Source organism: Lepisosteus platostomus, chromosome 9, assembly GCF_059453375.1.
Source record: "Lepisosteus platostomus isolate fLepPlt1 chromosome 9, fLepPlt1.hap1, whole genome shotgun sequence".
NCBI classification, from domain to species: Eukaryota; Metazoa; Chordata; class Actinopteri; order Semionotiformes; family Lepisosteidae; genus Lepisosteus; species Lepisosteus platostomus.
The window spans coordinates 31,947,329-31,959,927 of NC_142619.1; the positions used below are offsets into that span (position 1 = coordinate 31,947,329).

At 34.2% G+C, this 12,599-nt stretch overlaps 1 protein-coding gene across 1 annotated transcript in view; it reads right to left on the minus strand.

The window, feature by feature from the left end:
• Positions 1-2,950: 2,950 nt before the first annotated feature.
• Positions 2,951-12,599, minus strand: part of tbk1 (TANK-binding kinase 1) — a 28,412-nt gene continuing 18,763 nt past the window's right edge. The window contains exons 13-21 of the mRNA XM_088644760.1: positions 11,725-11,803; positions 10,693-10,814; positions 9,800-9,876; positions 9,157-9,196; positions 8,963-9,064; positions 8,268-8,364; positions 7,436-7,536; positions 5,921-5,992; positions 2,951-5,753 (exon numbers count right to left, since the gene is read on the minus strand). Coding sequence (XP_088500886.1) covers positions 5,702-5,753; positions 5,921-5,992; positions 7,436-7,536; positions 8,268-8,364; positions 8,963-9,064; positions 9,157-9,196; positions 9,800-9,876; positions 10,693-10,814; positions 11,725-11,803 — 742 coding nt within the window. The 3' untranslated portion in view covers positions 2,951-5,701. The remainder of the gene's footprint in view (positions 5,754-5,920; positions 5,993-7,435; positions 7,537-8,267; positions 8,365-8,962; positions 9,065-9,156; positions 9,197-9,799; positions 9,877-10,692; positions 10,815-11,724; positions 11,804-12,599) is intronic.

Consider the following 12,599-nt stretch of genomic DNA (forward strand, 5'->3'; position numbering starts at 1 on the left):
GAAGCTATCAAGTTTATCTGAAGATTTTAAAACAGTATTTCCCAGTAATAATACCCGTTATTATACATTTTGTCACCCTTCAATTATGTTTGAATGATCTATTCTATACATGATTCTGGAGGATATTTTCCCCCTTTTTATTATAATTATCAGTATCTACAGTTCTTATCCTCATATACAAAAAGGATAATCTTCAGTTAACAGATACATTTCAAGATGTAGAAGGCAGATTAAAAGGAATAAAAGTAGTTGACAAGAAATTGGGTATAATAAATGTTTATTTTCCTAATATTGGCCTGGCCATCTTTTATCATTGCAGGGCACTTTTATTCATTTATACAATACATTGACAGATACAGTTATAATCCACACCAACCTTTTTTAAATTTAAATGTGTTTTAACTGAATTGAGCTTTTTGGACTCATGGACATTATTAAATCCCAATGAAAGGGATTATATATATATATATTTATTTTCCCTTTGAAAACAATCTAGACTTTCTTTTAACAAATTAATTAAACTAAACCTGGAACTATACATATCTCTGATCAATCCACAAAATCATTAAGTTTAAATATAAATGAGAAAATATGTGACACACAATCTAAACATTGTTAAAAAAATTATCTTGCCTATGATAAAGAATTTGTGATGCAATTAAAGAAGCATGCAATTTTCTTGATTAAAATAAACACTGAATGTCATCTACATGCTTCCTTTGAGAATCTCTTAAGTATAAATAGGAATTCATACACTTCATAAAAGAAAACAAATCGAGCTATTAAAAAACTAAAATAGAGACTTTATTTCAAACAAATCTCAAAGCAAACAATTACTGAGAATTAATATTTAATTAACTCAAATTTCAGTTCAATATCCTTATTTTGGTAACAGAAAATCATAAATATACAGACTGTAAATATACAAAAGTCTATATCATGAAAATGGTGCAAAATCTGGAAAACATCTGTCTTATACCTTAAGAAAACTTCAAAAAAATAAAATACTGTTCTTAAACAAGAAGATGGAACCCTCACCTTTGATCCAAAATGCACAGATGATGCAATAAAATTCTATGAAAATATGCACTCTGGTCAAAGTATCCCCTCTCCCCAAGAAATTGAAGAATGTTATAAATTATTAAAATTATACAATCTTAATGAACAAGAGCAATTAATGTTTTGTTCCCCAATCTTGGATCAAGATATCACGGATGCTATCACTTTCCTCTCTTCTGGAAAAACCACAGGAGTTTTCAATAAGCCCTGCAGTAAATGAAAAATTTTAAATTTGGTCCGACATTTTTGTCTGGGAAACAGGTAAGAATCACTTTTCTGAATTTCAAATACACATTGAAACACAGTAAAGGCAACAAAAGTGTTTTTGAGTTGCGGAAAACCTAACCCTAACCCTAGTTTGGGCATTCCTAAAATAGCTACTATATCTCAAACATTGCTTTTAACAGATTTAAGATTTTCTTTAATGACTCACCTTATTCAGAATCACTTAAAATGCTAGCCATAAAGCACTGTACTGTAAATGTATCAAATGGTAATCTTAGTTTGAATAGAACCAGGATTGACTGTCTTTCAATGGGTCATAAAGGGGATGTCAGTGAAATAATAGGCAAAAACTAATTTGAAAAGATAGTGCTATTTAGACATGTTGAAAGGGTGAACAAATTTACAATTATTGAGACAGTCAAAATCTTTTTGTAGTGGGTGTACTTACATTACAATGAAAATCACCAGCTACATGCATTTGGGACAAGGTGTATTGCTTACTCCAGTAATTACATGACCATAATTTGAGCAGTTACCCCTTATCCTTACTGTTTTCTAACCTTCAGTCAGCTACTTACAGTACATCCTACAATTAAAGAATAAATCTTTTTAATAAAGTTTTGTTGGTCTATATTTAAATGGTTCAGGTTTGCCTTCCATTTTTATGAATGAGCACTACATTAGCAATTTTCCAGTCCATTGTACAAGAGTTGTATGGCTTTTTTATTAATGGCTTATAAAGAACATCCTTTTTTCTTGCCATCAGGCCTTAGAGATTTAGCTTAAATGTTTCTAGTACTCAAAACAATTCAGTCTCTTGTGTATTCACTTTGTTACCTGTGAGGTGAATACTGTAAAATATATCAAAGTCACTTGAGTGTTTCATTTTCAATTATGGTCACGTTCAATTATTGCAGGGGAACTATAATGTTATTTTTATATTTCGGAGTTAGAAAGAATCAGCATTGATATGTGCATTTTAAACTACAATAAAAGTAACACATGCATAGCCTGTATTTATTCACTCGTACATCGTATTACATTAGTCATTAGAGCAACTAGTGAGCAGGAAGGGCAGCCTCAGATCGCAATTTGTGGGAACTCGAATGAGAGTTTGTGAGATGGCGACTTACAGCACTTTGAACAAAGTTCACAATTTTGTGCTTAATTCTAATTTTGTATTTATTTTTTATAACACCAATGAATTAATTTTGTTGCAGAGATTTAATAATCGGTCCAAGAAATTGGGACTGCAGTTCCCCTTAAATCAAAATGACTCCAAAACAATCAATATCCAAATTCTGCATATATATTGTAATTAAAGAGATGCTTCTTCTGCTTTGCTAGTATATTTTAAACAACTTTTTACCTTCAGACTAAACCTTGCACTAGATAGAATTGTAACTTGTAACAACCCACGTATTCTTATTCCATTATTACTATTTGCTACTCCACCAAATGAAATGCCACAAAATACAAGCAGACTCCAAGTAGACAGCTTTATCACTTCTAGATATAAAAGAAGAATTGATTTTGATTTATGAAAATAAAGTAAGTGGCATTGTGGAGATGTCCCCAAAACATGATTTTCATTTTCACAAATGTAGTCCCTACATTGATAGTAACACATGCCCCAAACACACACAATTAACAGAAAAATACAAAATACAATTAACTGTTTAATATCTTTCATGTAGACAATTCAATATACATCATTTGTCATCACCTATTGCACATTCCACAATAGAGCAAAAATTGATCATACATACATGTTCAAATAAAGATCAAGTTTAATTACGTTATTTTTTAAGGATGGCGCATTCAAGTATCAAACCATATAATATCAGATATCTTCTGATATGATTGAGAGCACATACTAACCATAAAACACTTGTGATTGGTCCTACAGTTTAGCAAAACTGTGGAAAAGGTGAAGTTAACTGAACATATTGAAGGGAACCCATACTGTGCTTTGGCTCAAAAACACTTCTGATCACAACCCAACAAAAAGGATCGTATGGATTTCAATACACACAGTAGTCTTGAACTACAGAGTTCACAGTAATCACTTTACTTATCCTTTTGAGGTACATCAAACCCAAACTAAATCTCCTAAATACAGGTGAAAGAACTGTAAATATAACTAGCATAAAAATCCCATAAGATTAATGGTTGACAAAAGAAATGTAAGCACTTTCCACTCAAATTTGATTCATCCCATCAAAATGATATAAATCGTTTTTTAAGAGGAAGTTAAATCTTTGGATGTCCTGAAAAAAAGAAACTGCACACAAACTGTGCCTGACCAGCTACCCACACTCATTTCTTTTTAATATCACAGCTGGTGTACTACTGCTCCTGATATGTCAGCTACTAAAAGCTATCAGATGAACGCTGGAATGCCATTCGAGTGATATTCCAAATTAAAGGACTTCACATCTGACTAAGTCTTCTCTGTTTGTAATATAGTGCTGTGACACCAATCTCAAGAAGTTAAGACAAAAGATTGTGCATTGGTCCTTCTTCACCATGTACAGTACCTGTTAATGGACTTTGTTCACGTCTAACCAATGTTTTTTTATTTACACCATATTTCAGGCACTAGGACTCATTTGGAGTAACCAGGCCCAAAATATATGAAATATTATATTCAAAACTTACCATATGAGACTCTAAAAACTATATAGTGAGACAGAACCAAATTTTGACAAAATGACTTAAGAGACAAAGTAAAATGTCTTTAAGCTGCAGTCCAGTAGGAGCTCCTAGTTTAAATCCAGAAGATTTATCTACAATATGTCTTTAAGACTTTATTGAGGAAAAAACATACAAACATTGCAAACTGGTCAACACATTCAGAAAACGTAAAATAACAGTGATTTTGAATGCAACTGTAATCCTGTCTAATCTATTTACATCCAGAGGGGGTTTGTTATTACTAAAACCTTTTGAATTACTTTGTAAGTATACTGTATAAGTTACTAAGATGTTCAGTTATTGAAGAGTTATGTTTTAGGAGAAGTGTCACTCCTGGAATTTCACACTTGCTTTTTTTGTAGAAAGCTTTGTAGAAATACTTTGGGGAGTATGGCAATCAAGGACCACAGTATTGTTCAGTTCTCAGTTTTTATCAAAAGCTTTTGTCCAATTAAACACAAATTATGTGAGTTTGGGTGGTCAGAACAGAACTCAATGAAAAGTGGTCAATACTTTAAGAACATGTGCATGTTATAACAGAACTTTAAGATTCTGCTTCTATGTGAGCTTGAGAAATGGTGACAGAATACACCGAACGAAAAAGACAAACATTCTCTACAGTAACCATTAATGACCGTATAATAGTCATCAAGGCTTGGTGTCAGCTAAAGAGTAACATCTCCTCATATAGAAAAGGTACTGTAGAACTTAAGGTTTTCAAAATAAAAGCAATCAGTGTCACAAATCTTCTTTTTTAAACATACTGGTTTTCTCTTAAATGTCCTTTTTCTGGAATAAATTTAATACCAGACTACATTGCCTATATCTCCAAGAGGGCCTAGAGAAGAAAATGAAATTTAAATGAAGAAACCCTCAAAGGCATTGATGAAGTCAACGCAGTGACGCCAAGAATGCCAATAATGGGAGGCACTTATTCATGGAACTAAGGAACGGCAACCCAGCCATGTTTTTGAAGTCATTACCTTGGCTTCTTAAAAAACCAACAGGATGAGATCCTTGGAACAATTAGCTTCTTAGCTGTCAAATGGGCAAGGCCAGCCAAATGGCCTCCTCTCATTTCTAACCTTTCTCATCGTCTTAGAACATGACCAGTGAATAAGTGTCACAACACATTCCAAAACACTTTCATATCAAAAGAGATCACCATTTCTGATCCAACAGATACCTTCATCACGCAATAAACGTATCACATTTTATGCTGAGTACACACATGCATGTGTCAGAAAGGATTTATATTATCGTAGAACTTGTGCATTTGTAAGAAATGTTAATGACAAACAAGGTATAAAGAATGACACTGACTCTAGTAACATAACTGAAATATACTATGACAACCAGAACAAGAAAATTAAAATCAATTGTAAAAAAAATGAATAAAACAGAACATATTTAAAGGTTTCCGTGAGTAACAGTTTTTAATGAACATTTTAACTGAGGTTGGAGCTAATTTACCTTTCTGAGGGCCTTGAAACATTTTAACAATTTAACTGAATGAATAAAACTGAGCAACAACCTTGTACTGTGGGAAGCAAAGACCAATGAGACAATGGAAAGAAGATAAAGTATAAATGTATTTTAAAGTTCTTTTCTATATATATTTACAGTACTATATACAATATATAAATTGGAGATGTCTTCATAACAGGAACCAAGAAGTCTTGTATGACATTTCTTTGCAGTACAATCGACCTGTCCAAAGTTATATCCGGTCGACATTTCTCAGTCCACCATCCATTGTCAAAGTACCAAATCTAGAAATAAATATTAATAAGATAGTTACAAATTTAAATTAAAATGCAGTCTTTCAACTAGTTATTCATGGGGCATGACAACAAGTTTGTAACTTTCAGTTACAAGTTCTTATTTTAACAGTATGTACTATACAGCACATGAAAAAAGTGTGAAATCAGATTGTTACCTCTCGAGAAAATGATTATTTTCTGCCAGTTCTTTTACAACCCCTTCCATTTCTTCTTTGAGTTTCTTCATTCTGCAAATACAAAGAGTCATCCTTTCAACATGCAGTTAGTACAACAACAGTGCTAATTACCAGCATTAAGGGAGTGTGTTGAGTCACACCTCTAAGCAGGGAAATAAACAGTGTTAATTTAGTTATAATTTTTTTTTAATAGTCTTAGTCAAGTTCACTAAAATGGCTAAGGGATATAGTCACATTTTAGTCTCACAACTTTCAATTTGGACTCAAAATGGACTAAAAGTAAGTTTGTTTGCAAATGAGGGATAAATACAAAACAAAAAAGAAAAGGGAAAAAAATGCTTGTCAGTTATCGGGGCGGAGCGGTGGCTCTGTGGCTAAGGATCTGCGCCTGTGGCTGGAAGGCTGCCGGTTCAAATCCCGCAGCCGGCAGAGGAATCCTACTTCGTTGGGCCCCTGAGCAAGGCCCTTAACCCCAACTGCTCCAGGGGCGCCGTACAATGGCAGACCCTGCGCTCTGACCCCAGGCATTAGCATACAATATTGGCTTTTTTGAGCCCAGTTGCAGCCCTCCAATTCTGTTCGTTAGAGTCAACATGCAAGCCTGTGATTGGGCACAATTTGCCAGATAGAAGGTAACACTATGACTCTGAGTGAACTCTATGACTTGCTGTGCGCCTGCAATCGTGTTGGCAGCGAGGCCTGTTCTATTTTTTCTAGTTAGTAATGACTTCTGAGGGCACTGTGGGATTATCATTGTGGAGGGGGTCCTGACAGTGCACATTCCAGAGCAAATTGTGCACAGTTCTCACCGTTCCTGTGATGGCATGAATAATAGGGGCAAAGTAAAGTTGATTTAAAAAAATGGAGATCCACATTAGGGGCACATTAAAGATACAGGTTTCAATAATAGATTAATTTCAGATTTTGAGAAAAAAACTAAATCTGTAGGTGGTACATGATATATGTTTCTCATTAATTGAGCAGATACACAGAATACATAAAATATTTTTTATCAATGACAAAGAATGGCAAAGAAGGAAAGTTTTTTTTAATTTGGGAACTCTTATAAAGTAAGATATTTCTTCTGGGACATCATCATAAGCTTTGATGAGAGTTTTCTAGTCTATTCATGTAAATTGGGGAATATAAATACATTATGCATTATCACATCTACACTACATTAGGAACCTCATTTATGGAATAAATGCATAGTGATTATATTAAGCAACTACAATGGTAACAATTTTATTTCTTACAGATTACATCCTACATAACCAATCTTGTATATGGTTCACTTACCACATTGACTAATGGTAGACATTCCAGACTTACATTTTACTAGGACGAATATAACTCAAATTTGCATTTATAAATGTGACAACATAATCCAAAGCAAGTAATAATCATATCCATTTAAGATGCTAAAGACACAATAGGTGGGTGGACTAGTATTTTAAATCTTACATGCTACTTGCACCCAATAGTGATACTTACCCCAGTGTCATCTCCACCAAGGTGTTCTGACTGAGATAGACCTGAGGCTTTATTCCACTAGAAGTCACTGGCAGGATCTTCTGAGGCAAAACGTCCTGTAGCTGTACAAGCAAAAACAATATTCACAGAAGCAATAATTTTGCTGGTAAGCAAAGTATTTTCTTAACTATAATTGAATAAACTATCAGTATTTTCTTCACAGTTACCAAATACAGTGGGTGCTGACCATTGTCATGTAGGCGGTTGTTAGGTCTATGCATTTCACTGAAACTTACCATCAATGAATGTAAAGTCTAGAGGGTTTGTGATGCCCTAGGGTATGCATATCTTAGCATCCCAGCATGGCATAAATGTAAGAAACCTACTGTATGTGGTCTGAAAAACACATACAAGCAAAATACTCTATGGTTACTGGATTCTTCACATTTCAATGTTTCCTAAACCCCGAAATCCCAATCTAAGATTAACTAGTTTGGTGAAGTGCTTTGGAAAGGTTGTTTTTAAACATGCTATTTAAAAAGAATGATATTTTGAGACATAAATAACGCATTTTGTAGAAAAATATGCTCCTTACTGTTCATTTATAATGATATCCTTAAGCTTGACATTAATTGCGTACTCATTACAAAGGCAATAAGAAAACCTCCAGAGAGTGTGGAAGAGACTGGAGTTGACCATCCTCTTCACATTCAAGGTCTTTGAGAATATTTACCTAGCCATGCTGCAACTTCACAAGAAGACCGAAAAACACTCTCTCTTGAAAGAGAAAACACACGTGTCTTTAGATTTGGACACTGTTTTAAATAGATCTTTCCATCTCCATTTAACTTACCTGGTAAACCCGCTCCAGGAAAACAGACACCTCCTGCTCAATGTTAATGAACTGGTTAGTCAGATTAAGGAGCTGCTTCCTGACTTGATGAACTTTCCTGCAACAAAGCATCAAATTAAAAACTGATTAACCATTAACAGCTTGTTAAAACATTACTCAGTGCACCCCTGAACTTGAACATTGTTGTTCATATTCAAGCTGAACACCTGACTTTTAAAGTGACACTGCACATATTTCCTTATTTCTTGTGAAACAGTTTTCAATTGTTCATAAGCAGAAGGCACAGACCTTACATGAAGCAGGATTGTGCATTCCTATAAAAAGGAATATGCAAATATACACAAAAAATGTAACACCTCTTTCCTCATGCACAGGGCAGGCTACCTTCATTTCTTACTTCTGTCCGGCATATGCCTTAAACCTCAAGCCCCTGCCAGTCACACAAGCGATTTCACAGAGAACTCTAATATCTTTAATCAGTTCCCAGATTCAGATTAACACATTCGTATTTAAATGGGTACACTTGAGTCAGGACTTTGCATAAGCTGGAGATATAACAGGATGTAGGAACCTTTCCACAAAACCAAACACAGTCTAGGATCCACAGTATAGGATTTTTGTTTTAAAATGGGATGTCACAAATTGCTACGAATTCTCTGGCAATATTAAATATGAAAATGTTACAGAGAACTTACCTCATCCATTCCTCAGCCTTGGACAGGAAAATGCGATACTTCATGGCACAGTCTTCGCTAAATAAGGTGGTTGCCTTTGTTGCATGTAAAACAAGCTTCTGCCTAAAAAGCAGAAGCAGAGCTATAGTTACCTAAGTGATTCTCTGTTAAATCATGAAAGTGTTAACATTCAGAGTGAAACTAGAGGAACGTACTTGTCAAATTTATGTATCTGTTCTTCATTGTAAGGCAGGCCTGGAAAACAAACAGAAAACTATTTAGGATACTGTTAGATCTTCAGCTGTACCAAATGAAACCACACATTGTGTTCATCAGACAATACCGTAAGCACAACATAACTATCCTCATTATTTAGTCATTCTAAGCACATACTGTAGATCAATAGGGAAATATTTGAACCAGGATACACGTCCTATGTGGAATTGCATAAAACCAAGAACAGGAGGCACTTCTTTACACAAAGGGTTGTTGTTGACAATAATACCACACTGTCTTTCAAGAAATAGCTATATGAGGTACTGTCGGTTTGGATATCTACTGAAAAATGGCCTCCTCTCATTTGTCACCGTTCTTATACAAAGAAATTGAACATCCTGGAATTGAGATTTGCTGGAAAAAGAAGCAGAATCTTAAGCTTTCCTTACACACTTTCACAACCCTGGAAAAAATGATTGTATTGCCCTCATTAGCATTCAAAACAGAGTTCAAGGGTTAAGTCAAATGTGTATGGATATTTTTTGTCAGCCAATACATAAAACATTAATAGATATCTAAATTGTTCTGTTTAAGTTCTGTCCTTGATAAATTGTTGGCTGATTAAATATACATCCCACTTACGTCGTTCAGCTTTGTCCTTTTTAAACTGCTGGTAGATTGCAGTGATATAATTCAGGAGCACTTCAATTTTCTCAACACTATGCCCAGAGAAAACATGGCAAGTTACTTGATTATTAACAACATAACAGACACCGTTGGGACTTCACAAATGAATCTAAAACTAAAAAAGTAAACGCTAATTTGAATATAGAAAGAGCATTTAATAGTGCTTGCTCTTAGATTGATAAAAATCAAAATGTGTCAGACCAAAAAGGTGCCTTAAATACAATTTCACAAAAGGTTCTACAGAATTTTTTATCAAAAACAGTAAAAGAGAATGTAGACAATAAATAAGATAAATATAAAACATGCCACTCCTGTTATTTGCAGATTCAAGAAGTCATGACTTCTTGCAGATGCAAGAGGCAGACTGAAAATGTGTGGGTAAAAGTAAATCATACTGTTACACATTGATAAAATGCTTTCAAATGTTTTTTTATTTTATTGTTGTAATCAGAATTTTTGGTAACGCTTTCTTTGAATGTTGCTGTATAATGCCTTCATATCTACAACACAAGATGTTATAATAACATTCATAATGCTTTATGGGAACATGCGCATGTGTGCATAAGAAGTCATGATATACGTTTTAGCAAAGGTTTCAGCTTGGATCATACCAAGCTCTAGAAATGAAGCTAAAACAAATCTAAAGCACACATTATGTAATTTGTTTACTCTATAAAGTCTAAAATGTGTTTACTCTATAGCTCTATAAAGTCTATGAAGATCATAACATCTTGAGTAGCAGTTATGAGGGCATTATGAAGTCATTATGCAGCAACATTTAAATTAAGTGTTGCTGAATGTTTTTGTGTGTTTTGAGGTTGGAATACTATTCATAAAGCCTATCTTACTTTCTGTCCTCAGGATGGGTTCCAACTTGCTCTGACCAGGTGTCTGTCAGTAAACCTCCAGGCAAGAACTTGTTCTTAATATCTTGCAGAGTGTTTTCCATTGATGCCAAAGAGCTTGACAGCTGCAGAGAAACAGAAAATGTGTTACACTCAGTTTTATTCCAGCATACCCCTTTATTCTATGAATGTTGTACAGATGAGAGAAGTGGGTGTGTTGATGAAATTTAGACTACTTAGAAATTAACTGACTTTCCCAAATGTTTAAATTCTGTCCGATTTTAATCAGCAATCTTCCACATATTTAAAGCAGTACATGAGATATTTTCAGTTCAGCGTCATTACAGAAGGAATGACTGTTTAAAATGCCATTTCATGAAGTTGCTGTCTAACAACACTTTCGTATATGTTTGCTGATTACATAAAAAAAATCCATATGACTAAACGTTATATTATAAAATACTGGACAAGTTCAATCCAATTCTCCATGCAATTTACCAAGATGTAATAAAACAACATAAAAATAAACTTCTTACTACCTCTGAAAACATTCAACCCCCTATTCTCTTTTACACATCATTTGCAATCTTTGGATTCTGGCTGTCTTTCAGTTGCCCATATGAGGCTCCGAACACAGGGGCTGTGCTCTCTGTTCTGTGGTCCATGACTCCCAGCCCATACCACATCTAGCTAAAAGCTCACTTTTATACACCGGCTTTTCATTCTGTGTACTGTTTTAATTTGTGTGTGCTTATCTTTCATATGCTTTATTACACAGTTCTTTTAAATGTGCAATGGGAAGTGCTATATAAAATAAAGGTTATTTCCTGACTCTGAATCCATTTACAAGTAAATACCTTGGCTGGCTGAAACCTTCTGCTGTTTTCATATGGAAAAATTGGTAAACCAAACACAGGACCATCAAAGATTTGCAACTAGAGTGCCAAACGTCAATTTTCACTGTCATTTCTTTTGGGCTCAGTATTTCAATTACACGATAAACAGCGAACAGAACTTTCAGACCGACATACTAACCCGTATGATTTTTGTTCTAATCTCTGAAATTTCACTCATTTCTGATGATAACATATTTGTTTGGATCAGGGCCTCACACCTGTTGACAAAAAAGAATGAAGACCCAGCTTAAAGACCTTTTATTTAAGAAATACCTTAAATAAAAGCGTACATATCAGAATTAATTGTCAGATTGTACTGTATATGGTGAGGCATTAAAACACAATGAACGAGCATTTGAACTATTATCTGCTTTGTTAATATCTTTCAAAATATTAATAGTGTTCAGAAACACTGCAGTGCCCACTGAATTTATTTATAACCCTGATGAAATAAGAACAAAAAACAACATAAAAAACAGAGTGATGTATGGACTGAATTATGCGTCTCACTTAAAAAAATCTAATGTTGTCTTGTGATCATAATAGCATTGCACAGTACAAAGGTATATTAATTATAATTGACTTATTTCTAGAAATTGAGAGCCACATGTATTCACACTCCTGTAGTTTAGAAATGGTTTTGTAAACCTTCTCCAGACTGATCTGACAGAAAGGGCTGCAGGTACAGTATCTAGAGCAAGCTGCTCAGTTACGTTGCTGAAAGTGATACCACTGCTTTCTTCAAGAAAGGGCTGGAATAGATCCTTGGATCAATGAGCGACTAGCAACCAAACAAGCTAGATAGACTAAATTGCTTTCTCGTTTGTAATCTTCATTTGTAATGTTGCTTATATTTTTTAGGAACGTCACAAAAATCCTAACCAGAAATTATAATTCCGAATAGAAACTAGACACGCTTAAAGATAATACCTTGACGTAACCTGACCAACTCACTACAAATAGAGAAAGAAGCACAAAACTATCACTTAATTAACCTTATTCAATAAAGCACAG